Here is a 27,871-nt window from a genome sequence, read left to right as displayed (position 1 = left end):
GGCCTGGACAAGTAGTTGCACAGTCTGTTGTTAGACAAGGAGGGATACTGATGATGTGCAGGGTGTATCTGCAGGTCCGAGTTGTGGCTTCAGTGTGATGAGAGAAAGACAGACTTGAGTCAGTTGTCATAACCAATATATTCTAAGTTCAAAGCAGGTGAGAGAGCAGGTAGGCAATGTAAAATATTGAGGCAACTTGCACTCACTGTACTGGTTGTGCTGTTTAATGGTATGGTAGTCCATAGTGTTGGCGCAGCCATCTCTGCGTTTGAGAAGTGGTAAAGTAATTATACTTAACAGAGGTAACAAAGTACACGCTCACACCAGAGAAGAGCATTTATTTACATAGGCGCTTCATCAGAACACATCACGTACAAAGTTCACGTGATCGATACTTCACCAACATGAGAGCACACTGAATAGAACCTCCAACACCCCCATTTGCTCTCATTCTCTACAGGACTATCTGCAATATAGCACACAGTTACATCCCTGTATCAGCAACATTTATGCCCCAAACATAAAGCTTTCAAACTTTTCTTTCTTATACTTTGTCATTGGTTTAGTCGTCACATCTGCAACCATTTCTGTTGTTGGACAGTACTCAACTGTTATTTTACCACACTGATTGCTGATCGAATAAAGTGGTACCTAGCGTCAATGTGTTTACATCTTTGTTGACAAACAGGGTTTTGGAAAGAGCAATTTCACCTTGGTTATCCTCAAAAATTTTTACCGGTGCATATTGACATCCACTTTCCAGTCCATTCATCAGTTGTACAAGGTACAGACTTTCTTGTGTGGTCGCAGCCAGTGCCATATATTCCGCTTCGCATGACAAAGCAACTGTAGGCTGCTTCTTTGACTTCCAGGAAATGAGGGGACCATTTTTGGTTAGACTAAAACACTATCCAGTCATACTTCGTCTGTCATTTGGATCTGATGCCCAGTCAGCATCGCTGTATGCTGCAAGTTTCAGCTTCTCGTTACTCTTCTTGTACATCAGTTCTTGGTTTAGTGTACCTTTCAAATACCTCATCACATTATTCACTGTACACCAGTGTTGCTCATTTGGTTTTGACATAGATTGAGACAATTTACTGACAACCCAACTAAGATCTGGTCTAGTACATGTCATTAGATAAATCAGACTACCTACTGCTTCATGATACTTTGTGTGGTTTACAGAGTTTCCATCACCATTGTACTCTAGCTTTTGTTCACATGGGGTCGACCTGGACTTACAATTCAACATGTTGAACCTTTCCAGTATTTTTAAGATGTACCCACACACACACACACACACACACACACACACACACTTTCAGAACCACATGTCCCATACAGGGTCGCGGGGAACCGGAGCCTACCCAGGAACACAGGGCATAAGGCCAGAGGGGACACACCCAGGACAAGACACCAGTCCGTCACAAAGCACCCCACGCGGGACTCGAACCCCAGACCCACCAGAGAGCAGGACTGTGGTCCAACCCACCGCGCCACTGTACCCTTCTAAGATGTACCCTTTTTGATTAATTTTTACAACTCCATCCATTTGCTCAAAATCAATGCCTAGGAAATGTTTCAATTTACCAAGGTCTTTCATCTCGAATTTAGCTGTCAGCATCCTTTTCACATCATTTAGTAACTCGTTGGTACTAGAAGCAATAATCAGATCATCAACCCAGATTATCAGCATCACTCTCTCTTTTTCAGTTTGTTTGCTGTAGACACAAGAGTCTGCAGGGTTTTGCATAAAGTCATTTTCACTCAGGTAATCATGCAGTACCTTATTCTAGTTTCTACCTGACTGTTTCAGACCATACAATGACTTGTTCAGTTTACAGACAAGCTTTTCATCAGTATCTGATTTTACCTCAAAACCTTTTTGGCTGTTCCACATAGATCTCACAATCAATTGGAGCATGTAAGTAAGCCGTTTTCACATCTATCTGATGTAGAACAAGGTCATACTGTGCTGCCATTTGCATCAAGACACGAACTGATGTGATATTTGCTGTCGGAGAAAAAGTTTCCTTATAGTCTCTTCTCATTACTTGACTATAACTCTTAGCAACATATCTAGCCTTATACGTTTCACTGTTATCTGAATTGTTCTTGATTGCATAGACCCATCTACCCCCCACTGCACATTTGCTTTCGGGTAGAGCCATCAATGTAAAAGTTCCATTTTCTTTTAGAGAATTCATCTCTTCTTCCATGGCTTTAATCCAGACCCGTGATTTGGTTGAACTCATGGCTTCCTTGAAGGTTTGTGGTACATTACACATTCTGTAACAGTAGTCAATATTAGTAAGTATCTGATCATCATCTTCAATATCAGTTACGCAGTCAGATAAGTATTGGGGAGCTTTCCTGTTCCTTTTGGGGTTGCATCTATTCTGCATATTTTCAGTCTGATCGTCATTTTGAAGATCTGTTTTGTCTCCACTATCTTGAGACTTCCCTGAACTCTGTTCAGTGATGTTTGTTGTTACCTTAGATGGCAAACAACTTCCCCCATAAACATCCTCATCTGGTATTTGTGGGTCAGTTTGAGTTTGCTGCTCGACAGCACATTTCTTGAAGAATTTGAGAAGCCTGTGTTTAAGGACTTTTCCAGTGTCTGTGTAATAAACTAGGTATAAAGGGCTATTCTTGTCATACCCAACAAATATTCCCTTCTCACAACGTGAATCTAGCTTCTTTTTGTCGTGTTTGTATGCATAGCACATTGATCCAAAAACTCTCATCTTTGACGGATCCGGTTTTCTTCCTGTCAACATGTAGTATGGAGTCTGCTTCACTCTGTTATTAATGCATCTGTTGCGAATTACTGCAGCAGTCATCACAGCATAAGTCCATAACTCTTCTGGTAATTTACTCTCAATGAGCATGCATCTGGCCATTTCAAACAATGTTCGCCAACTTCTTTCAGCAGTACCGTTTTGGTGGGGTGAATATGGTGCAGAGGATTCATGTTTGATGCGATTTTTGCTTAGCAATGACCGAAACTCTGTTGCTGTGAATTCAGTGCCATTATCTGACCTAATGCACTTTACTGTACCATAAGGAGCAGTGTCTGCTAGGAATTTTTCCGTAGCCTTTGCAGTGTCACTTTTAGCTTTCAGGAAGTAAACAAATATTGTGCCTGAGAAATCATCAACAAATACAAGTGCATACCTGTGACCGTCTTAGCCTCTGGTTGAATAGGACCAGCCAAGTCTGTGTGCACAAGTTCAAGTGGGACTTTGGCACGTACATCGGGTTCTCTGTTCCCGCTTTGCACAGATTTGCCTTGTGTGCAGACTTCACAGTGCAGTTTGGACTTGTCAATCTTTCCTTTGATTTCCATTCCTTCCACAATATCTGGCAACTTGGAAACAACATCATAGTTGCTGTGGCCGAGGATTTCGTGCCAAGTTTGAATATCGTAACAGCCGTTACAATAATCTTCTCCCTTATCTATAGTGTTTAGATAGTACAGTCTATTATGTTCTTTTATTTCAAATCTCGTACCATCCTTGTGAATGAGCTCGTCATGTCCTTGTCGAAAACAAACAGAAGCCCCGTTGGCAGTCGCTGTTTTAACAGAGAATATGTCTTGTGGATATGAAGGAATCTACAGTGCTTTCTTTAGCATTGTGCTCACTTGCTTACCTTCACTGTCAATGAAACATATCTCTGCGTCACCTCTCTTCAGCGCAACGCAACTCGCTCTTGTCCCGTCCGCAGTGGAAGCGTGCTGGGCCCATAACCTGTTGGCGCAGCCATCTCTGCGTTTGAGAAGTGGTAAAGTATTTATACTTAACAGAGGTAACAAAGTACACGCTCACACCATCGGTTTTCTTAAACCAGAAGAGAAGAGCATTTATTTACATAGGCGCTTCATCAGAACACATCACGTACAAAGTTCACGTGATCGATACTTCACCAACATGAGAGCACACTGAATAGAACCTCCAACACATAGAAAATGTTTTTACAGTTGTTGTGGGTTAGTTGTTATCTACGCAATATGCTAACTTATTGTTTTTGTTGAGGAAAAAAAATCATCTGCTATTTTCCTTGTAACAGTTGCACGGTGGTGCAGTGGCTAATGCCAGTGTGTCCCAGCTTCCAGCTGTTCTTTTAAATCCAGCTGTGGGTGGGCAGAGTTTGAATGTTTGCAATCCAAAGATGAAGAAGGCAATGCTGGTGAACAAATTTGGTAACCTCCTTTACCACGAAACCACGCAAGTGGTCGTTGTGAGTCAAATTTGAGTCTACAGCACTCGTCCTGTCCCTAAACTACCCTTAAAGTCAAGTTTTACACAGCCAGCCCACTGATTCCCCACACTACTGCACAATAAGTAACTGAACAAAGACGAAGGATGCGCTTTCTTGGTCACTGCAACCTGAAAGCTGGAGTACCCAGACTCTCCAACACACTGTAACTCTTTGACACCCTGACAGTGGCCCATCATTCTGCACCAGCACCTCCTCCCGAACGACTTCAAGGCATCTGTCCACTCTTTTCTTGTGACCGACATACCGGGATCTTTGCACGATCTACGCACAAAAGGCTGCATTTCGGGGGACACACTTTCAGGGTCCGGAATTGCCTACATGTCAGATGGAGTGAGGAAGTCGGGGGCAGCAGGTGGCACCGAACCCGGCATTATTTGTTACTGTCACTTGTGTCCTACCGGTTAGGGTGTGATCGGCAACCGGAGCTCAGCGCGCTGTAGAAGTGCAGCGAAGGGCGTTCTGCAAACCGCGGACACATAACGTTTCTTTTGCCCTCGGGGATCAATCGCAGACCTTTGACCCGAGACCGCTTGTGCTCTGTGGAAACGGGATAGTCTTCCAGCAAAGCAGTCCTCAGAGCCAACCCAGGAGCCCAGCGTGGAACAGAACGTGCACAGCCATGGTAAGTCTAGTCCAGGACCTCCGAGTGTTTACACGCGCCACGGACCGGCTGCTGCCGCTGCTGTTTGCCCTGCGGCGACTCTCACTCACTGTCACTGTGGCGAAGTGAGTCAGTCAGTCCGAAAGCTCCGCGGGCTCTCGCTCACTCACTGCATTCACACTGTGTATGGGATTTTTGGTGGTGTTTCTTCGAAAGTACTAGTTTATATCGTTACAAAGTGTGTTCTGTTGAACCGCAGCTGAAGACAAACTTTTTCTTTTTAAGAGGTCACGCAGTCGTTACGAGCAAGTCGAGTTGCACGTAGTTTTCTTGTGCCACCCGGCGGACAGTGTGTGTATTGCCGCTTGTGGCAGCCCGAGTCTTACCGCGTCAAAGTAACAGTGAACTTGAGTGTGAGTGCGGCCACAGGCGAGTTACTGAGTTAGAGAACATACACAGCAGACGAGTGCAAACACGGGACAGTGTCTGGCGACAGAGTACACAATATACGGTATTCACAGACAATATGCATTAAAAATCATTTACATATAATATACAGTACAAAAAAGAAAGCTGTATAGGACATGAATGTACACTGTGTAGCATTATAAGTAACACAGTAAAACAATGGACACTAGCAACACTTACCGTGAGCTATATATTAGGAGCAGAAACAAATAAAATAGGGGGGCAGTGTACATCATAAAAATTTAACAGTTTGAGCAGATTTTGGGGGGTTAGTCAGTGTGGTGACAGTTCAGTTATTTGCATAACATGTTATTTTGTTATTTCCCCTTCCTGGATAGGGGCCTTGGCGTGGCGTAAGGGCTTGCGTGATCTAGGGATCTCCAGAGCTATGTCGTCAGGAGCAGTATGCTCCTGGTAGGGTCTCCCAAGGCGAACAGATCTGGAGTAAGATTTCAAGAGTTTATTGTCATGTTTACAGTAAACAGTTTGTTACACCGTACAATGAGATTCTTACTCTGTGAATCCTCTCAGCAGCCTATGACATAAATTATAAGGACATAAGGAAAGAAAAACACAAGGAAAACACAGGGCGTAAATCACAAATTTACAAAAATTACTATTAGTGCAACGGGGGTGCGGTGGCACGGTGGCGCAGTGGGTTGGACCACGGTCCTGCTGCCCGGTGGGTCTGGGGTTCGAGTCCCGCTTGGGGTGCCTTGCGACGGACTGGCGTCCCGTCCTGGGTGTGTCCCCTCCCCCTCCAGCCCTACGCCCTGTGTTGCCGGGTAGGCTCCGCTTCCCCGTGACCCCGTATGGGACAAGCGGTTCTGTAAATGTGTGTGTGTACTATTAGTGCAAGGTCGCAAATTACAAATGTAGCCCAACCACTCAATTCTGATGTTTTTTTAATATTACTAGCATGGGAGGTGAATCGGTGGTGTCCACAACACAACTTTGGGATGCGTGTACTGTTGCTCCCCCAATTGCGGGGTATGGCTCTCGCTAGGGTGAGGAGAGGCCCAGTTAGCGTCGTGCAGCTATACTGTTATACTATAGTGAGTACAAACCTCCCATGCATGCGTCACACACAGCAACCTCAGCCCCGCCTTCCTTTCCCCAAAAAAAACATTCTTCACACCCACACAGGGACTGAGTGTCACAACATTCAGGTGAAATACAAACCCAACAAACATTTAATATAAAACGTCCACACAAATAAACATATTCACACCACCAAAGAAAACGAACACGTTTTTTTCCTTTTATATGACTCAGTCTCTGGTACCGTCGTCATCGTCTCGTTGGCGCACTTTTTAGTCTGGAGCTCCTTCAGTCCTTGTCCACCACCGAGGGAAATTCCCGCCGTTACGGTTTTCGTGCAGGAAACCGACAGCGACCTGTCGTCACATCCACCCTCTCTCCAGCGAGGATGGAGCGATGATGGCGAGTCCTGGCGACTGTCTCTCCGCCGGGTCCAGTCGCGCTGGCCAAACCCTACCTCTCTTTCCCTTAAACTCCTCAAAAAAACCTAACTGGTTGTCGCTCGCGTGGTTTTTTTTTTTTTCTTTTTTTTTTTTTCACAAAAACCCCCCCGAGCGAGAACGAACCCAAACCGCTCGTTATCCTCGCCCGGTCTCAAAAAAAAACTCCCCTTTCTCCCCACGCGGTGTTCCAACCCTCTCCTCCTCCCTCTTCTTCCCCTTCTCTCCCGGAACATCCCACCCCACAAGGTCGCAAGCACTTTGCCCACGGCCCACCAGCACTGATTGGGCAGTCCCTAAATGACATTTCTCCCACCAACAAACACCAAAGAAAATGCACAATACAGGAACAACAAAAAAAAGTCACGTTACAAAACCATAACCCCCCTGAATATTTATATAACCATTTTCCACCCCAAACATCCAACCACACATGGGAACAAACTGTGTGGAGGCTACACAAAAATTGCTAAAATTACTAAGGATCCAGACTAACACGATCCAAAAACCTCCATGAAAATGGAATAGGGTCACCGGGACCTAACCCTGGAACCAGGCCTGGGGGTAATGCTCCTAGGCGAGCGCCTGGTGGCCAGGCAGCCCACATGACCTGGCCGGGCTCAGCCCGAAAAGGCAACGTGGGGGTGCCACGTGGGCCTACCACCCGCAAGGTCCAACATGGGGATTGGGTGCAATGTATACCAGTCGGCAGGAGAGGGCAGGGTGACGCGTGGCATCGCAGCCCCTCGTGACAGAAACTGTCTCTTGGTACGTAGAATGTAACCTCACTTCGGGGGAAGGAGCCGGAACTGCTGCGGGGGGTTCAGAGATACCAACTAGATATAGTTGGGCTCACCTCCACTCACAATGTTGGCTTTGGAACCAAACTCCTTGATAGGGGGTGGTCCCTCTCCTACTCAGGAGTTGCATGGGGTGAGAGGCACCGGGCAGGTGTGGGGATACTTACAAGCCCCCAGCTGGCTGCCATACAGTTGGAGTTTATCCTGGTGGACGAGAGGGTCGCAGAGAGGAAAACTTTGACTGTTATGTGTGCTTATGCACCAAACAGCAGTTCAGAGTATTCCACCTTCTTGGAGAGGGTGGGAGGGGTTCTGGACAGGGCCCCACCTACAGACTCCATAGTCCTGCTGGGGGACTTCAACGCTCACGTTGGCAAACACTGGGAAATCTGGCGGGGGGTGATTGGGAAGAACGGCTTGCTCGATCTGAACCCGAATGGTGAAATGTTATTGGACTTCTATGCTAGTCATGGTTTGTCCATAACAAACACCATGTTCAATGCTCATAAGTGTACTTGGCACCGGAGCTCCTTGGGCCAAAGGTCAATGATCGACTTTGTAGTCGTTTCATCTGACTTGAGGTCACATGTTCTGGACACTTGGGTGAAGAGAGGTGCTGAGCTGTTAACCAATCACCATCTGGTGGTGAGTTGGATCAGATGGCGGGGAAAATTGATGGACAGACCCGGTAGGCCCAGGCGTTTAATGAGGGTGTGCTGGGAATGACCATCGGAGGACCCTGTCCAGAATGATTTTATCTCACACCTCCGGGAGAGCTTCTCCCATGTTCCAGAAGAGGTAGGGGACATGGAGTCTGAATGGACCCTGTTCAAAACCTCCATTGTGGAAGCAGCCAGGCATAGCTGTGGCCACAAGCTTGTTGGCGCCAGCCAGGGTGGCAACCCGAGAACCCGCTGGTGTACACCGATGGTGAGGGAAGCCGTCAAGCTGAAGAAGGGGGCCTTTAGGGCCTGGATGGCTCTGGGGATTCCTGACTCAGCAGACAGGTACTGGCATGCGAAAAAGGCAGTAGCAGCTGCAGTTGCAGAAGCAAAATCTAGTGTATGGGAGGAGTTTGGAGAGGCCATGGAAAACAACTATTGGTCAGCTTCAAAGAGGTTCTGGAGAACCATCCGGCAGCTCAGAAGGGGTCAGAGGAGCTTCACTCAGGATGCGCTCAACAAGAGTGGAGAAACTCTGACCTCTGGTGAGGACATTGTCAAGAGATGGAAGATGCACTTTGAGGAACTCTTAAACCCGAGTGATATGCATCCCTTACAGGAGTCAGGGCCAGAGGCTTCCGGGCTGTCAGAGTCCATTTCCCTGGTGGAGGTCACTGAGGTAGTTGGTAAGCTCCACGGTGGCAAAGCACTGGGGTGAATGAGATTCGCCCAGAACTGCTTAAGGCCCTGGATGCTGTAGGGTTGTCATGGCTGACACACCTCTGCAATGTTGCATGGACCTCGGGGACAGTGCCTTTGGATTGGCAAACTGTGGTGGTCCCTATCTTTAAGAAAGGGGACATGAGAGTGTGTTTCCCGACTATCGGGGTATCACACTTCTCAGCCTCCCTGGGAAAGTCTGTGCCAAGGTGCTGGAAAGGAGGCTCTGGCCGATAGTTGAACCTCAGATTGAAGAGGAACAATGCGGATTCCGCCCTGGCCATGGAACAGTGGACCAGCTTTTTACCCTCCCACAGATCATTGAAGGGGCATGGGAGTTCGCTAATCCAGTCTACATGTGTTTTGTGGACTTGGAGAAGGCCTATGACCATGTTCCCCGGGAGGTGCTTAGGGAGAATGGGGTACCAGGGCCACTACTGCGGGCCATTCGGTCTCTGTACATACGGAGCGAAAGCTGTGTCTGCATGCTCGGCATTAAGTTAAGCCTGTTCAGTGTGGGTGTTGGACTCCGCCAAGGTTGTGCCTTGTCTCCACTCCTGTTTGTGGCCTTCATGGACAAGATATCAAGGCGCAGTCAAGGTCAGGAGGGCATTCTGTGTGAGAGTTGGAAGGTGATGTCTCTGCATTTGGCAGATGATGTCCTTTTGGCACCTTCACATGGTTGCCTCCAACACGCACTTGAATGGTTTGCAGCAGAGTGTGAAGCAGCTGGGATGAGGATCAGCACCTCAAAGTCTGACTCCATGGTTCCCACACGGAAAAAGATGGTATGCCCCCTCCAGGTAAGGGGAGAGAATTTGCCCCAGGTGGAGGAGTTTAAGTATCTTGGGGTCCTGTTCACGAGTGAGCGGAGAAGGGAGTGTGAGATCGGCCACAGACTAGGAGCAGCGGCAGCAGTAATGCGGTCACTGCACCGGACTGTAGTGGTGAAGGGGGAGCTGAGCCATAAAGCAAAGCTCTCCGTTTACCAGTCGATCTACGTCCCTACCCTCACCTATGGTCTTGAACTTTGGTAATGAGCGAAAGAATAAGATTGCGGGTATAAGCGTCTGAAATGAGTTTTCTCCGTAGGGTGTTGGGACTCACTCTCCGTGAAAGGGTGAGGAGTTTGGACATCTGGGAAGAGTAGAGTTGCTACTCCTCCACATCGAGAGGAGCCAGTTGAGGTGGTTCAGGCATCTGATAAGGATTCCCCCCGGGCGCCTCCCTTTGGAGGTATACCAGACACAGCCAACAGGGATGAGGCCCCGAGGTCGGCCCAGGACCCGCTGGAGGGATTGTATCTCACAGTTGGCCTGGGAACGGCTGGGGATCCCCCAGGCTGAGCTGGAGGAAGTTGCGGGGGACAGGGGCAGCTGGGCCACTCTGCTCTCCCTGCTACCACCACGACCCTACTAGGACAAGCGAGATAGAAAATGGATGGATGGATGGATGGATGGATGGATGTTATTTTGCATAAAGCCACATGTACAAAGTAGCACGTGTTCCCTTCAGTGACCCTTTGCTCTTTTTGTTTCCCGTTTCTTTTCTTCATAAGTCTTTTCTTCTTGTTTTCTTTTCCTTTCTTATTTCCACTTCATGCATGTATTTACATTTCCTTTTATTCATTTAGAATGAACGGTAAATGAGAAAGGCTTCAGCTAAATGACCGGCCCCAGTCAGTGCAAGTTGCTGAAGTCAGCTGAACCGATTAAAATGCACATGAATACTGGCTGATCTAGAGGTTTTGTTTGTCTGGTTGCTTGTTCATATTTACATTTACATTTGTTCATTTACATTTAATCATTCACGCATCAATATTTGCTGGTAGGGAGGTACTTTTCCCAACATTGTTACCTTTTTCCTAAATGAAATCACTGCTGTGCCACCTTCCGTACAGGTCTAGCTTCACTTTTTCTAATATATTTCATTATTTTCAGCCAGTGAACACAATTTCAATATCCACTATTACATATATATATATATATATATATATATATATATATATATATATATATATGCGCACACACACACACAGAGTATGTATACTATATGTTGTATATCAGCTTTGTAGAGAATAGTGGAACATAAATCCTGGGGATCTGTTTGTGTTAAATTTAGATATTGTAAACAATCCCACTTCGTAAGTGCTTAGCTTTTTCATTGAATGAAATGTCTATGGTACTTATAACAATGTTGATTTCTTTTCTAGACGACTGAATTTAAACATATCTCACAAGAAATCATTGAGGTGAGACAAAATGTGTATACTATGCAGAAGTACATTTGTCCCATTAACTAATCAGTCATAATGATAATTATTCATTTTTTATGTGACACCTTTGCCCAGGATGACTTGCAGTTGAAGATAATTAACCTTACAATGCTTTACCCATTTATACAGAAGGGTATTTTATTGCAGTAACTCAGAGTAAGTACTTTGACCAGGAGAGCAACAGCAGTACTATGAGACAGTAAGATAACACACTTAAACACCATACACCCTGCTGGCCCACAGTGATTATGTGATAAGGTTGTGTAACAATACTGCAAATAAGTGCTGAGCCTATGTGTAGTAAATTACATAGCAGTGTATAATTTGTGCACCACTCCCCTGGCTTGCCTGGGTCACCTGATGAACGGTGTTGTGTTTTTTGTCATCTTTCTCGTGGTCGCAGACTCTGCTGTCAAACCTCTTCCTGTCGTGCTTGCTGGCCACTGTGGGGATCGCTGCTCTGGTGTGGTACATCAGGGACTCCCGCAAAGTGGACTGCATCCATGACAAACACGTGTTTGTGACAGGCTGTGACTCGGGCTTTGGGAACCTTCTGGCTTGCCAGCTTGACCAGAAGGGCTTCCGCGTCATCGCTGCATGTCTCACAGAGAAAGGTGCCACCAGCCTGAGAGCAAGCGCCAGCTCCAGACTGAAGACGATCCTGCTGGACGTCACAGACAGTGTCGCTATTGACAGGGCTGTGGAAGTGGTGCGTGGCGAGGTCGGGGGGCGAGGTAGGACACACGTAGAGGCAGTCTATGTGACGCACTGGAGGAGTTAAAGCAGAGCCACAGCCTCTTGAGGGCGATGTACTGCAAAACAAAAAACATTAAGAGTTGGATTTTTCTAATGAGTTCTATTATCGTTCCTCCATAGATCAAAAGCAAATTGAAAACCATTTAAGGAAGAAGACAAAGTAACATTTTCATATTCATATTCCAAATGTGAATATTTTCATATTCACATTTACATTTATTCATTTAGCATACGCTTTTCTCCAAAGCAACATACATCTCGTAGAAAATACAATGTGTTCATTACATTAGGAGAAAGAAAGACTTGGATGGAGACGGATGGAGACGTGTGATTGTTAAGTACAGTTAGTTTGCTACTTTCCACCGTTTGAACCAATGTCCATCACAGACAGGAGTACCTGCATAAAGCTTTATCCAAATGTCAATGATTCATAAACACATTAGTAGTAATATATAGTGTGTGTATATATATATATATATATATATATATATATATATATATATATATATATATATATATATATATATATATATATACACACACACACATTTTTCAGAACCGCTTGCCCCATACGGGTCGCGGGGAACCGGAGCCTACCCGGTAACACAGGGCGGAAGGCCAGAGGGGGAAGGGACACACCCAGGACGGGACGCCAGTCCGTCACAAGGTACCCCAAGCGGGACTTGAACCCCAGACCCACTGAAGAGCAGGACTGCAGTCCAACCCACTGCACCACCGCACCCATACATATGGAACTGTATATGTATATATTTATATATTTTTATAAAAACATTTACGTTACATTACAGGAATAGTTGCGTGAAGTTTTATCCATTGTTTAACAGGCATGATCTCAAAGTTATAGAGCATGAACATTTACACATTACATGAACTTAAGAGATCGTGGGAGAAGTGAGTCCGGAAAAGGTGACTTTTAAGACGCTTTTTAAACGTGAACAGAGATTCAGTAGTTCTGAGTGAGACGAGGAGGTCATTCCACCACACTGGAGCTAGAACCGAGAACCTTTGAGCTCTTGGTCGCAAAAAAAAAAAAACTCCTCAGTGACAGGAAGCTTGGATCTTACATCGAGACACTGCAGGTGACTGGAATGTGGAAACTTCTGCACTGATAAAATGTAAAACACAGTGAGTGACCTTTGACTGACCCTGACCAATTTAATTAAGGATTGCCCTCCTCATGTGTAGCTGTCCTTTATCTGGGTTCAAACAGTTACCCTAGTGATATGTTCTGTGCTGTTCTTCATTTACAAGCAGTTCGGTATCCCAGTAGGTACCGAGACATATTTAAGTATTTAAATCTAGGCCCAACTGTATGCTGCATGCTACATAAGGTAGATGTATTACAGTTGTATGTATTATCCCTACATACTATTTACGGATGATCTAATTGGTTACCTAACTTTTACTGCAGGGTAGCGGGTAGTTCTGCTGTTATAGGTGCAAGTGCATTTGAATTACCTGGGTTTGAATTCATTCCAACTGTAGTAGCTTTCAGTGAGGTACTTACTGTATTATGAATTGCTCCAGTGAAAAATACCCAGCTCTATAAATCATTACATACTATAACTCCGAGTATCTTAGTGTACAAACTTAACACTGGCTGTTGCTTTGGAGAAAAATTTTAGAAAAGAATAAAAACAAGTATACCATCGTTTCTTATAATCACAAGTTAAGATTACAAGATATATTTCTGTAAAACTCTTTTGAATACTTTTAAAAATGTGTTAATACTACACCTTGTAGATAATCCCAGTCATTTCAAATGCACTGTGAAGTAAACTGAACCTTTTTTTTGCACTGTGCCAGGTCTCTGGGGTTTGGTGAATAATGCAGGTAGGTCTATGCCCATTGGCCTGGATGAGTGGATGCAGTTGGAGGACTTTCAGAAGGTCCTTGCTGTGAACCTCATTGGGATGATAGAGGTCACTCTTAAGTTCCTCCCGCTGCTGAAGAAGGCCCAAGGCAGGGTTGTTAACGTGGCTAGTGTCCTTGGAAGGCTCTCTGTGATTGGTGGAGGCTATTGCCTGTCCAAATGGGGTGTGGAAGCCTTCTCAGATGGCCTGAGGTACCTTGACAGCCTTCCTGACCCTGCTGTTACTTATTCTTTTTATACATAAAAGAATAATCATACTACTAGAAGAGCACAATCTCAGGAAGAATTATTCACATCACATTGATTTGTATACAGTTATCCTCAGCACAGTACAAATTCATTTCTGTTAACTGTTTAAGGTTGTTGATCAATAATTTATACCATGAAATTGCAACAAAAAGGTATTGCAATAAAATTTTAAAAAATCTCAGGAAGTTCCCTTGTACAGATATCCCAATTCTTCAGTAAGCTGTTATATACAGTTCACATATTCTTATTGTGAGTTCTCAACATTTAAAATGTCTTCAAACTTTTACCCTATTCTTTTCCCAGGAGAGAAATGCAATTTTGGGGTATGAAAGTCAGTATCATTGAGCCTGGCTATTTCAAGACAGAAGTGACCCGTCTGGACCTTATTGAGGCAAATATGGAGCGATTGTGGCATCGGCTCCCGGCAGAGGTTGCAGCTTCATATGGTGAAAAGTATGTAGAAAAATGTGAGTGGAAACTGCTTTTTTCTTCATTGACTAAATACTCGTAATGAAAAGTTGGTCTTTCTAATGTGTGTGCAGTATTCCCATCAGTGGTTAGTAATATCTCTCACCATGTCACCCAGTCAATAAAGTGCAGAGGTTCTACATGAACATCCTGTGCAGTTCGGACCTTTCAAAGGTGACATGGTGCATGGAACATGCCCTGACAGCCAGACATCCACGAACCCGGTATGGAGCAGGCTGGGATGCCAAGCTCTTCTGGATCCCCCTGTCTTACTTCCCAGCATTCATTACTGATTTGTTGCTTCGGGCTATCCTTCCAACCCCTTCAGTCAAATAAGTTGTATTTGTACCCATAATTGTATTGTTTATGAGTAGAAGCATGCTGATGTTCATCAGAAGCATCTTTTGTTCTTGTGCTTCACTATAAGCTTCTGCGTAACTGGTTGCAATGGGTAACAGTGAAAAGGCAAAATAAACAAAAATGTTAAAACTGATTATATGAAATTAGTGACTTCTGAAAGTTTCGTTGAAAATGGTTAAAGTAGAAAAGAATCTTTGTAATGGACTTGCATCTCATCAGTGCCACATTATGGTGAGTCTCTATGGTAAAATAAGAAATTTATTAGATTTTCTTCAGCAGCATCATTTTATCTTCCAGTTTCTGTTGTCTATCTACAAAGACCTTTAAGCATACAGAGTAATCTACACATTAAAACAGTATTTTTCTTCTTGTCTTCTTTTGACATTATTTTACAAAATTTATCATTGCATTCAGTATACTGTAATATCCAGTATTCACATAAGCTCATTTACACATGACAAATACCATGATTAAAGTTTTAACATTTCTGCATCTGTATGTAAGCTTAAGTGTGCAAATTACCCACAGTGGAATGCACTAGACTCAATTAAAACTGCTTTGTTCAAGTATTGTCCTAGGTAACATCTGAAAAGAATCAATAATGTTGTGCTTTTGCTATGTTTTCCAAAAAAAGCAATTACACATTTCCAGTAATTTTTTTTGTGCAAGCTGTCCAACTATTTCATTTAGTTGTTGTCACTCAGACCTTACAAGCTAAGGGACTGCAGAACAAACAGGACAGGATATTTGTCTTTAAAGGTCACCAATGAATACATGCTCAGTTTTAACTAGGACATCTTGATCTATTAATAGTTCTATTCACATAGAAATTCTGTGCTATTCACTGCATTTAAAAGATTGTATTTAAAAGTGTGTTAAGTATTGCATATAACAGGAAAGATCTGAATTTGAAATATTTGGCTGTACCTGGAAAATATGAAATGGAAGTTTTACAGATACCCTTGGTCTATCCTTGGACAATATCTACAATAAAATATTGAAAAGGTTAAACATATATCTGAAGAGCTAAACATGATAAACATATCTTTGTTTTGTTTCATTTTGTTTCCAGCCCAGAAATGAGGTATATAAACAGGCATGATGAAATGTATACATTCTCTTTCCATGTTCATCTAATGTATGAGCATCTTTAAATAACATACATTTATATATGCAATGCACTTATTCAAAAGTGTTATCTTGGTCATGTGTCACTATGAATAAGATCATCTATTCCACAATAGGCTATTCCAAAAGAATATTTGACAATTTTTCACAAATTTACAAATATACAGTGTATTTATAATATATCTGCCGGTTCAGTGCAAAGATATACATATAGTACATTGTAATAAAAAAATCATCGACACATGAGAATTGGCATAAGAAACATAAGAAGGCATTGTCAACCGAGACCTCTTCTCTGTAGGCTATAAGAATGTTCATCTATTATTTTTCTTCTTTTTTAAAAAACAATCTTAAGTTTTGTTCACAGGCTGCATATAAAAATAGATTCTGTGCAAAGGAGAGGGTATCTGTTATTCCCATTCACAAGTCGGCAGGGTAGGGCAACGTTATACATCGCTGTCCTCTTTCACCAAATTGGCTGTGTCTCCAAAGGTGTCATCATTGGGTGTGTATGCACAGGGGCGTTCTCTCTTCAGGGGCTTTGCGGGAGGGGCAAAGGGTGGGGCCTCTGCTACAGTGCCATCCTCACCACTTTCCATCACTTTTTCATTCTGCATCTGAAGGAGAACGAGACAGGACCTCACAAAATGGAAATGTAAAGATATTGGCGTGATATCAGCAAGCATGTTCTTTGTGGAATAAAATGAAAGATTATGATTGCTGATGTTATTAACACCATAAGAAACTGGTCAAAAGATCCACTGCATTTCAACAAACTACAAGTTGTCTGTAACTGAATAACTAAGTTCCCTGAAAATGTTATATGCCAAAAAGAAAGCACACCACTTCTTAATCATAATCATAACAAAATACAGATGTTTTCTTACCTCTGAGTAGGTAGGGTTTTCAAACGTAGTGCTTGGTTTCAGTTTTTTCTTAAAGAAACTCCACCTGGACTCCTGCAGCCAAGAGATACAACCATCTTAGCACAAACCTTTTCGGTCCATGAAAGAAGGAGAGGGCTTCAATGATCACCCTTGGTTGGCAGCCACTACCTGAACAGGCTCTGCAGTGGCAGAAGGCATCTCCACTACCCCCTCAGGTGGCTCTGAGCAGTACACTGGGTTCTCATAATTGCCCTTGATCTGGTCCCCACTCACATTAACAGTCACCTGTGTACAATACAGTAACCATGAACACTAACCAAAACTTTTTTTTTCAATTTTGTTCTCCATTGCATCAGTATTTTGTAAGCATTCACATCTCTGATTTGTTCCATTTAACTTAAAAAAACTTGTTGTTCTGCCTACCTGTGAGGCATGGATAACAGCAGGGTCACCGACTGCAGTAACATTTGTTGCATATAAAGGGTTTTCGAATGTCACAGGTTGCTTTCCTGCACCCAAAGCGAAGTCCTCATCCTGAACAGGTGAACAGTGGCAAGTCATTAGGCATCAGCCCAAAAGAGCTTAGAGACAGTTTTCAGTTGGATTTTAGCATGATGTAGTCATTAAAAATTTTGATCTTTCAAAGCCACATTATCTAACCACCACCTGGAACTATGAGCTCAATATCAAATTGACTCACAACATAAATTCTGTGTTCACAAATCCCACTTAAATATTTCATAAGCATGTCAATGTTATTGCAGCGCTTTCGCTTAGCTAATCATGATCTGACACGTCAAATCTGTAAGATGGTTACTATAGAAATATAACCTCAACTCATTGACTAAAACTGAGGGACACTGCAATACCTGAAACACAAAAATGCTCCTGCTGAATTTCATTCAGTTACTGATTATAAGAAAAGAATGGATTTGAGTTTCACCCCTTTAACGATATAATGAAGAAATAGGTTAAAAAATGCAATTCATTAGTTATTTATTAGTTATTTCTGTTAATGATGCATGAGGAATGCAGCCTGTAGTTCAAAAGTCAGTTGTGGTTGCATGGGTATTTCATTATAGCAGGTCACAAAATAGCTGATGAAACATGTTCTGGTAAATGTAAAGACAATGAGGGATAATAATAAGCCATATTTACCAGCTGCATGGCCCTGTCAATGACAGACACCCCAAGACCAGGCGGACCCAGGTCCATGGTAACATCATCACCGGAGCGGAATGCAACACCATTGCCTGCGTCGCTGGACTTCACCAGGCTGCTCAGACTGAAAGGAAGAAAAAAGGACTGCTCGGAACTGGTTTCTGTAATGATCTAAGTGACCTAAGGCAGCTGGAAGAGTTCAAGAGTTTCTACTGTATGGGGAAAGAGCATCCATTTATCCATACATTATCAAGTTGTTCAGTGCAGGGTCACAGTAGGACAGAATCTATCCCAGAAACATAAAGTGTTAGACAGGGTACACCTTGATGGAATACCAGTCAACTGCAGCGCAATCGAACACAGAGGCACTCAGTCACACATTCACAATAACAACGAACCAACCATTATCAACAATCGCTTGTCCCAAGCAAGCCAGAGCATACCCGGCAACACAGGGTGCAAGGCCAAGGTGGGAGGGGACACACCCAGGATGGGACGCCAGTCCGTCACAAGACACCCCAAGCAGGGCTCAAACCCCAGACCTGCCAACACAGTGGGCACCGGCCAAACCCACCGCGCCACCACGCCACCCCCCACAGTCACATCACATAAGGGCAATTTAGAGTCCCAAGTTCACCTGAAACAGGTCTTTGGTTGTGAAAAGATTGATTTTAGCATAAAGGGGGTGAATTATTGTGTTATATACCTTGGGAGTTTAGGCATTGAAGGAATGAAGGAGCCAGTACGTCTGTAGTTGAAGAAAACTCCGACAGCCAGCCCTCCAATGATTAGGATGACAATCATGACCAGTAACACTGCAACTGTCAAAGGGGGAGAAACAACAGCACTAGCAGAGATTTCCTGTGAACCACATACTGGTGAAAAAAGGCAACCTCTACTTGAAGGAATGGCAATTTGGCATAGTTTGTGAAAACTCATTTACATTTATCTAATGCTTTTCTTCACAAATGCTAATTCTAATGCTTTTCTAAACAAACACTTATGTTTATCATGCACTTATGAGATCGGGGGAGAAGTGAGTCCAAAAGAGATGAGTATTGAGACCCTTCTTAAATTTAAATTATTATTATTTTTGTTCTTTTTTTTTGTTCTTGTTTATCAGTGTTACGTGACTTAAGAGACATTCATTACTTGGGATTAGATGGACTTCAAACTAGTTTATGGAAATCATTTCTGCAGCTTAATGTTTTATGTGTGTTGGGGTACTTATAGACAAAGCTCTAATGTTTGCTCAAATATTTTACTTACTGTGCTCATTCACACAATTCAGTGAATCCCATTGTGTCAGACTGTACACAAGGAATTACTTTTTCATTAAAATTTTTATTAATTCTATAAAGATGCCTCTCCTTTTTTAATCTGACACATATTTAAAATGTTTGTAGAAAAGCCAGTTGTAATGACCTCAGACCTTTGCACTAAAATATACAAAACAGTAACTTGGACAGGTTATTGGCTTTGAGGTCAAGTAACTTGAACTAGTGACATAACTTAGACTTGAGATAACTTGAACCTGGTACTGAGTACCTGTTCCTGCAGGAGCTCCACTAGACTTTCCCATCTCACAGTAGATGCCTGCATAGCCATATGGACACCTGTCATTCAGAAACAAAACCAGGCCATACAAAACATATTACAAGATAACAGGGTTATTTTGACAGTATATTTGGCATGAACTAGGATTTATTATATTTATTTATTCTATTAATTTGTGTCTGCTAGGACCACCTGCTGAGACTTACTTGCACTTTGGAATCCCCTCTTCCTCAGAGTAGCATGTTCCACCATTCATACATCTGCATGGTGAAGGCATTGCAACAGGAGCTTCGTTTGCTGAAAGGATAGAAGCCATGTATTACAACAGCATAACACATATCAACACAGGCATTACTCATACATTCTGTAACTTGTATAGCTTCAGCACAATGCAATAAATTAAAGAGGAACAGAGAAGAGCTGATGGATGTGTACCCGCATCACACTCATTGGGATTGAAGCTGAGGGGCAGGGACCCCTGAGGGCAGGCACAGGTGTATCCTCTCGGCCTCAGCAAGCACAGATGACTGCAGACATCCTTACAGGGGTTAGGCACTGAAAAAATAATAGTGAGTAGCATTTATGTCACTACCTGTAAATATACATGGTGGTTAGTTTCGACTCATTACAACAGTTATAAAACAGTCCTTTTACCTGAACGATTATATCTGTGCTCCTGGTAGATGCGCACTTGTGTTAGCCATGGGTTGATGGTCAGCACTTTGACTTTGTCCCCTACACCAAATTTGTTGATCTTCCACAGCTCACCACGTTCCTTTGTAGTCCAGTATACATGTCCCTCAAAGATATCCAGGCTGTAGGGGTTTCCAATATCTGGACATGGTAAAAAAACAAAATTAAATACCGCTAGGTACCATAGTAGAAATTTTAAACATAAGACTCTAAGCGAGGAAAGATATACTAATGAAAATGGTCTGGCCCACATAAAAATGCTTTTGAATAATGTTCCTGATTGAATGCTTCTGACTTGAGATTCGTGTTTACAAAAATGTACATTTTCACTGATCCTCTGCTAGTTACTTTTTCAACCAAAGCTCACTTGAACATGACTTTTTATGAACTACATTGTAAGAGGCACAGTTATCTGTGTCTGTACTGGTCAGCACCTCCTGATATGATGATCTTCCTCTCTGAGCCATCTGCCTTCATGGACTCAATGATGTTCTCCTTGGAATCACACCAGTATATCCTATTCCCATTGAAGTAGTCCAAGGCCAGACCGGTGGGCCAGCCTAGATCTTCATCCAACAAGACCTGCCTGTGCTGCCCGTCCATCCAGGCCGACTCAATCTTGGGCCTTCTGCCCCAGTCTGTCCAGTACATGGTACTTACCACAAAACACAACATCATGTTATCTGCAGCACATAAAATGACCCTAGTCTATTTTTAACTTGTACATTTGTTGTTTTCATTCCGAACTGATGTGCAAAGGACAATGACACAACAGGCTGTAAATCTTAAAATTGGACTGTCCAGTGGACCATAATCAACAAGTGGACTAATGCAGATTATACTTAAGCAAAGTAAGATTCAACAATAAAAAAAGGATGGGAAAAATAATTGCTTGTTTTGAAAAATACAGCTGGAAATACAAAGTAAAATAATTATTAGGTAGAAAATCTCTTCCTGAAGCTACAAAGCATGTGTCTTTGTTAATGCCTTAGAAAGGGTACTCACCCAAGTGCTGGATTAACAACAATGGCAGCTGGCTGGTCCAGATCTGTGTGGATAAGCCACTTCCTGTACCGTCCATCCAGTTTTGCCACTTCGATCCTGTTGGTTCCTGAGTCTGTCCAATAGATGTGGCTGCAATGCAAAATCATGATGTGACACTGGCAAAAAAAGACAGACTTAGCAGACAACATTATTTCTTTCTATGATTTGCCGCACCCTCCAATCCAGTCTACTGCAATTCCATCTGGGTTGGCAATGTATCTCAAGTTAAGGTCCACCTCCTTCACAGGGTTGTTGCCATTGTCGTTGAAGGTTGTCATGTAGGCTCGTTTTATTGCCCCAAACTGAGAGCCTCTTCCCAGCAAAGTCCAGTAAACAATGCCTAAAAAAATATTCATTAGTGCATTGTGAGCTGTGGCTAACTCTAAATGAAAGCTCTCTTATAATCCACTGATTTATGTAATTTTTTCGATATATACAAATTATTTTAACTAAATTGTGCAAAATGTGACAAAAATATTGTCCTTTACAATAGTTCTTATATGGTAATCTGTTATTAAACAAATCTGCAGCAATTTTGCTCAGCTGCCCTCTTAATAGAGTATAGAAATAATTTTCAGTTTTCCCTTACGGGCAATTTAAGTCTTGCTGTTTTCTGATTGCTACTAAAAATTGTTCTGTAAACCACTTTCTAAGATATTGCTTATAAAAAGGTGCTATACAAAGTAAAATTTGTTGGAATGACTGATTTAGTAAAATAATTCAGTAACTGAAGAACAGCACACAAGATCACAGGCTTGGTATGTCTTACTGAGGCCAATCCCCTCAGGGTCCCACAGGTAGTCAAGGGCTTGGATGTGCTCGGAGTTGTCCACATAGTCAGAGAACTGCTGTGATGAGAGGTTGTAGCGACGGATCCGCACATTATCTGGCAGGAGTAGCACTGGTGGGTTGCCTTGGGAAATAGCGGGACTATTATGTTAAACAGGTTGACATGAAGGACTGAGAAAGAAAGTTGACCCAGACCCTAGGTTCAGGGCGACTATGTCGAACCCTGCTACATATTTTACCATGCTAGGAACAGTATTCCAACAGAAACAAACACAAACCACCCTGTTGTGCTCACCTTCAGCTGCACACTCCATCCCATGCTCCAGGCCCATTGAGCGGAAGCCCTGGGAACAAAAGCACTCATAGCTTCCCTTGGAGTTCCGGCAGTCCTGTGGGCATGTGCTGTATATCTCACATTCATTCACATCTGGGAATAAATAACACCAGGTAACGGACCAGTTACAAGCAGGAATTTGTGACTTGAAGATTACTGTTACAAATCTTCTCTGATACCGCTATAGCACCCTTGAGCAAGGTACTGAATATGAACTGCTACAGAAAAAATATCCAGTTACACTGTCTACCTTCACAGGTGTTCCTGTCTGTCTGACTGGGCTTATACCCAGGTCTGCAGGAGCAGATGAAGCCTCCATCCACCAGGTCAGTGCAGTTATGCTCACAGAGATTTTCACTGCAAGACCGGCCACTGCCACGGTCTGCTCAGGGAAAAGATCCACAGCATTCCATGAGAAACCCCCATCATAAGTACTACTTTTGCATTGAGTGTATGTTGGAATAGTTACAATACAGCACGAACAGCACATTTCAGAACGGTTACTTACTGCACCCTAGTTCATCAGAGTGATCGCCACAGTCGTCATAGTCATCGCAGACATACTGCAGAGGGATACACTGGCCATTGCTGCACTTGTACTCCTCCACAGAGCAGGGTCCATGAGTCGGGGGCTGGCCTGAGGACATAATTGTGTCATTCTAGTTTTCCCATCTGAAAGCATACACTGAATTCCTATACATCATACCTGCAACAGAATATCTCTGATCTAAAATGTTCTGGCAAATGAATATGAAACAACAAAAGGTACAAATAAAGAAAGAAGTTAAAACCCCAAAGAAGAAGCCACTCCCAAAGATGGGAGTACAGATGCTAATTGGGCCTGACTTACAGTGCTCTATTCTTTCATCTGTACCATCCCCACAGTCATCCACCGAGTTGCAGAGTTCATGGCTGTAGATGCAGCGGTTGTTGTCACAGCGAAAACGAAAGGGGGGGTCACACGGAATGTCCACTGGGGAAATAGGAATATAAATCCGGATTAGTTAATTTAACTAAAACTCAGGTAAACCAGATCTAGGCTGTAAAACTAAATTAATAGCCATACTTATGCTATTTTCATGAAAGATGTGTGTATTCTAATCTCTATTTCACTAAGATTTACTCTATTTAAACACAAAAATAATAAAACACAGTAAATTTCATAAAATTCAAGAACATCGTCAAAGCAACTAATTAGCTGTAAAAAAACGTATGTTATTGAGAGAATAGTAAGGTATTTTTACAGTTTGTATAAATCATCATAAAATTCTTGAAAGTAATTAATAAGAAATGAATAAGACAATTGGCCCTACAGCAGAGGTGGAGTTCCTCATCCGAGCCATCACCACAGTCATTGTCCCCGTCACATTTCCAATGGGACTGTACACACACGTGGTTGCGGCATTCAAACTGGAACTGAGGGCAGTAGGTACCATTCGGGTATCGCGTAGCTGCCAAGGAGGATCACATAAGTTTGACTCACATCCAGCTCTTCCTCTGCAACATTTATAGGTCATATTTCCTACAGTTTTGTCTTTGTTGCATGTTGCCTCTGTGTAGGAAAAGTACAAAACTGTTCCTGGCAAAAAGACAAATTAATATTTAATGTAAAAGCTGAAGCCAGCTGTGTTTTGGGGACACTCACGGCACGTAGCTTCATCGCTTTGGTCCAGACAGTCGGCGTTGCCATCGCACTTGAAGCGCTCTGCAATGCAATGCCCGCTGCTGCATTGGAAGTACCCAGGATGACATGTCCGCAACTCTGCAGCACAGCCCCACAGTACAAACTTTATTAACAGCAAAATTAATCATCAAACTTGTGTCACAGAGTAAAAGCAAATATTAAGACCTACAAAAAATTTTGTTGCTGTCATCCCCAGTCATCCCTATAACTAACATGCAATGCTCCCTAGATGTTTGAGGTGATGACTTTTTTTGAGTGTTTTTTTGAGTGGCAAAGATGGCTGGAGGCCTCTCTTTTTCAGTGGATGTCTGGTTTGTTAAAAGCAGACAAAAAGCACTCTTCAGTGAAGCCTGCAACCCACAGAACAGGGAAAATAAAGGTGGCTGCCAGGAATATCCACTTACCACAGTCTCTTTCATCAGAGTTGTCCTCACAGTCGTTGTCATGGTCACATACCCAGCGGTCAGGGATGCAGTGCAAGTTGTCGCAGCGGAACTCGCTCTCCGTACAAGCACGAGGGCCTAGGGCAGACAAATCAGTTAACAATAACAATAATAATAAGAATCATCACCATCATCATCATCATCATCATTACTTTGGTCCTCATCATCATCATCTTTATTTATTATTCCCATGTGGAAATTTGATTGGAAAGGCCACATGGAACATAAAACCGACCCTATATCAAGCACACACATTGTTCATTCACTGCATTGGTTGGCTGTTATCATCACAGAGCATAGCAGAGAAACATAATTCTCTCACCCACTCTAACCCAACATCAATTGTAAAGTAATTTTTTCTTAAGTCATTGTTTTATAATCATGTTGTGGCAAAGCCTATGAAGAGCTCTATGCCAAAAAGTTAAAATTATTTTTTCAACCTGGGAGCTCCGTCACTTTTATATATAGTAATTGTATTAGCAAAACACATTATCACATTACTTGTATGACCTCTATAAGTACTGGATATTAAGAAGTAGCCCTTGATGTGTGGGTGCATTACTTAGCTGTTTAGAATGATTAAAACTATTAACTCTGAGGCCATTTTTCCCTGCTGAGTTCATATAATTCATTATGGGTGTTATCATCATGCATTACAAGGACAGGCATGAAAGAAGGGGCACTTGTTGAAGAAATCTGGACATATTTCACTGACAAGCTCTGTAATTTACTAAGAGCCATCTGTTATTCTTTCAAGAACTACATCACTGCTATCAGATAGCTTGCTTTCAGACTTGTTTTAAATTCCACAGCTCATGGATACGCAACTGACTCACTCCCACCAATCACTACACCAAAGGCAGTGTGCCTCTTAAACTCACTTGTAAGCCTGTTTCACACCATGCTGGAAAAAAGGCCATTGATTTTTTTTTTTCCAAATATGTCCAGCAGAACAAAACAGTGTTCTGTGATGCTGCACCTTTAAAAAAACTTTTCTGTTAACTTAAAACCATTCATAACCAACCCATATGTAATCTGACTCTTTCATATTGCTATTTTTAGTATGCACCTCATGTCTGTTGTTAATTAACATATCATTTTCATGAAATATCACAAGCCATTTTTTATATTTATACCTAATTCCTGTTGATGTTAACATTATATGCATAAAAACTACATTAAGCTAAAAGTACATCACCATCAATTTGGTTTGCTGTGAATGACAGCACTGCCAGAAGAAAAACTTTCACCTCATATAGTGTCTGATTAAATTGTGGAGAGAGGCCAAGCGGGCATTTGAATGTGTTGAGGTCCAGACTCACTACAGGTGCGCTCATCAGAAGCATCTCCACAGTCATTGTCCCCATCACACCTCCAGCGCAGAGGGACACAGCGGTGGTTGTCACAGCGGAAGTCCCCCATGGGGTCACACGTGAGCTCCTCTGAAAACATATATACAAAGTGACTATAGTCATACAACAGATATGAGTGCACCACACATACAAATACACACAAAGACATGCAGACACATCTACAGCCCCACACATATAGATCACATGCACATTTAAGCACTCTGACTGTTGGGCTTCTCACGTAGACCCACACAGACCCCACAAGCATGCAGTACACATTGGAAACTTCAAGCATACAAAAGCCTGCCTGAGAGGAATGGAATAATTATTCTCCAAAGCTGTAAGAACAATAATGACATTAAACTTGTGACGTGGTCATATTCCTGACAAAAAAGGAAATTACAATACCTTCGCTGGTTAAAAATTCTGAATTTAAAAACTAACAAAAAAGCTTTAAAGAGACAAGTCTCAGCCTTTTTTTTTAAATTAAAGCAATAACCATCGCTGTGCTTTGAATTAATTAAAAGATCCAGTAAACTCAGTAACTTCAGTGACCTGCCACAAAGTGTACACAGGTAGAATAGGCCAGCTGTGGCTTGCATGCAACTTCGATGAGACACTGTTATCCTGGTATACCAAGATAGGACTCATCACCCCTTGTGCTTATTGGCCAATGCATTGCATTCTTACAGCCAGGCCAGGAATGATCTTCCCACTGTCCCAGGAATGGCACTAATGGAGTTAGGCTTGCTGATAAGCCCTCTGCAAAGGGAGGTAGGGCAGGGGCATGCACAAAGAGCACAGTGTGCCATCCCAGACACTCACACTCTCACCCACACACTATCACTGGCCATAAACCCAGTCTTTTAAAAAGAGGGTCAGTCAGAACTCCACCTCCTGTAATGGCCAGTCTTAATGCAGATTTATTATTCTTTCATTCACTCTATTCATTCTGTTGTCTGACAGCCACGAGAGTCACAAAGAAGAGGGACTGATATAATCTTAAACATGCAATATGAGATGTATTCAGACCTAATCCCTTCTCGTACCTGCTACTTCTTTAAAAAAAAAAACAAGTGCTCTGTTACAAGAGGACCCTACAGACGGAGTTGGAACACAAGAACAAATACCCTGTATAAATGTTATTTTCTGGGATGAAACGTATGTTAAGCTGTCATTCATTCATTCAGACAACAGAGGTGTGCAAATGACTACTTACCACATCCTAGTTCATCACTGTTGTCCCTGCAGTCATCATGCCCATTGCATACAGCCCATGTTGGCACACAGCGGTAGTTGGTTCGACAATCGAATTCTGTGTGGTTGTCACAGCGATATGCCGGCCCCACTACAAACAAACCATAACTGGTAAGACTATGGGATGTTAGTCATTTGATGATATTCGGTTTCCCAGTATAGTTTAATCAATGTTGTGGGGACCCATTTATTCCAATAAATTAAGATTAAATGCATTTACATTCTCTATAGTAACTCATTACTGAGACATATAAATATGAATACACTTGCCTCTTTTAACCAGTTCTAATTTGTTCCCGAAATCTGAATGAATATCAAAAAATCACGTAGTGAAAAAACTAAATCTATTATTTGTTCGTTGATCTATTATATATTTAAAAGGTTCTTCATTTTTTCAGTCTGTATTTGGAACAGTGCTAAGAACTATCTGCAATGGACTGGCATCCTTTCCAGAGCATACCCCACTCATCCCTGTGCCCAGTAATTCTTGGATAGCTCACCATGACCCTACCCAGGAC

At 42.7% G+C, this 27,871-nt stretch overlaps 2 protein-coding genes across 3 annotated transcripts in view; one reads left to right on the top strand and one right to left on the bottom strand.

Moving 5' to 3' along the window:
- The first annotated feature begins 4,704 nt into the window (after positions 1-4,704).
- rdh1 (retinol dehydrogenase 1) lies at positions 4,705-16,212 on the top strand. Its single transcript, XM_018741514.1, has 6 exons — positions 4,705-4,912; positions 11,235-11,273; positions 11,701-12,031; positions 13,881-14,139; positions 14,500-14,663; positions 14,783-16,212. The coding sequence occupies exons 1-6, from the start codon at positions 4,910-4,912 to the stop codon at positions 14,998-15,000; spliced, it is 1,014 nt and encodes a 337-aa protein (XP_018597030.1). The 5' UTR covers positions 4,705-4,909; the 3' UTR covers positions 15,001-16,212.
- A 129-nt stretch (positions 16,213-16,341) lies between these two features.
- The window catches only part of lrp2a (low density lipoprotein receptor-related protein 2a), a 60,310-nt gene continuing 48,780 nt past the window's right edge, over positions 16,342-27,871 (bottom strand). For both annotated transcript variants that reach the window (XM_018741635.1, XM_029256848.1), the window contains 23 exons: positions 27,316-27,444; positions 26,067-26,186; positions 24,706-24,822; positions 24,263-24,379; positions 23,931-24,068; positions 23,468-23,590; positions 23,126-23,254; positions 22,868-22,999; positions 22,579-22,710; positions 22,264-22,407; positions 21,669-21,834; positions 21,456-21,584; positions 20,885-21,105; positions 20,412-20,591; positions 20,193-20,312; positions 19,964-20,054; positions 19,749-19,816; positions 18,907-19,021; positions 18,198-18,324; positions 17,463-17,573; positions 17,208-17,324; positions 17,040-17,111; positions 16,342-16,769 (listed from right to left, as the gene is read on the bottom strand). In XM_018741635.1, coding sequence (XP_018597151.1) covers positions 16,599-16,769; positions 17,040-17,111; positions 17,208-17,324; positions 17,463-17,573; positions 18,198-18,324; positions 18,907-19,021; positions 19,749-19,816; positions 19,964-20,054; positions 20,193-20,312; positions 20,412-20,591; positions 20,885-21,105; positions 21,456-21,584; positions 21,669-21,834; positions 22,264-22,407; positions 22,579-22,710; positions 22,868-22,999; positions 23,126-23,254; positions 23,468-23,590; positions 23,931-24,068; positions 24,263-24,379; positions 24,706-24,822; positions 26,067-26,186; positions 27,316-27,444 — 2,969 coding nt within the window. In that variant the 3' untranslated portion in view covers positions 16,342-16,598. The remainder of the gene's footprint in view (positions 16,770-17,039; positions 17,112-17,207; positions 17,325-17,462; positions 17,574-18,197; positions 18,325-18,906; positions 19,022-19,748; positions 19,817-19,963; positions 20,055-20,192; positions 20,313-20,411; positions 20,592-20,884; positions 21,106-21,455; positions 21,585-21,668; positions 21,835-22,263; positions 22,408-22,578; positions 22,711-22,867; positions 23,000-23,125; positions 23,255-23,467; positions 23,591-23,930; positions 24,069-24,262; positions 24,380-24,705; positions 24,823-26,066; positions 26,187-27,315; positions 27,445-27,871) is intronic.

The sequence above is a fragment of the Scleropages formosus genome, chromosome 12 (assembly GCF_900964775.1).
Source record: "Scleropages formosus chromosome 12, fSclFor1.1, whole genome shotgun sequence".
Lineage (NCBI taxonomy): Eukaryota > Metazoa > Chordata > Actinopteri > Osteoglossiformes > Osteoglossidae > Scleropages > Scleropages formosus.
Note: the sequence above shows the minus strand (reverse complement) of the source record. Positions and strands in the feature narration are given on the sequence as shown.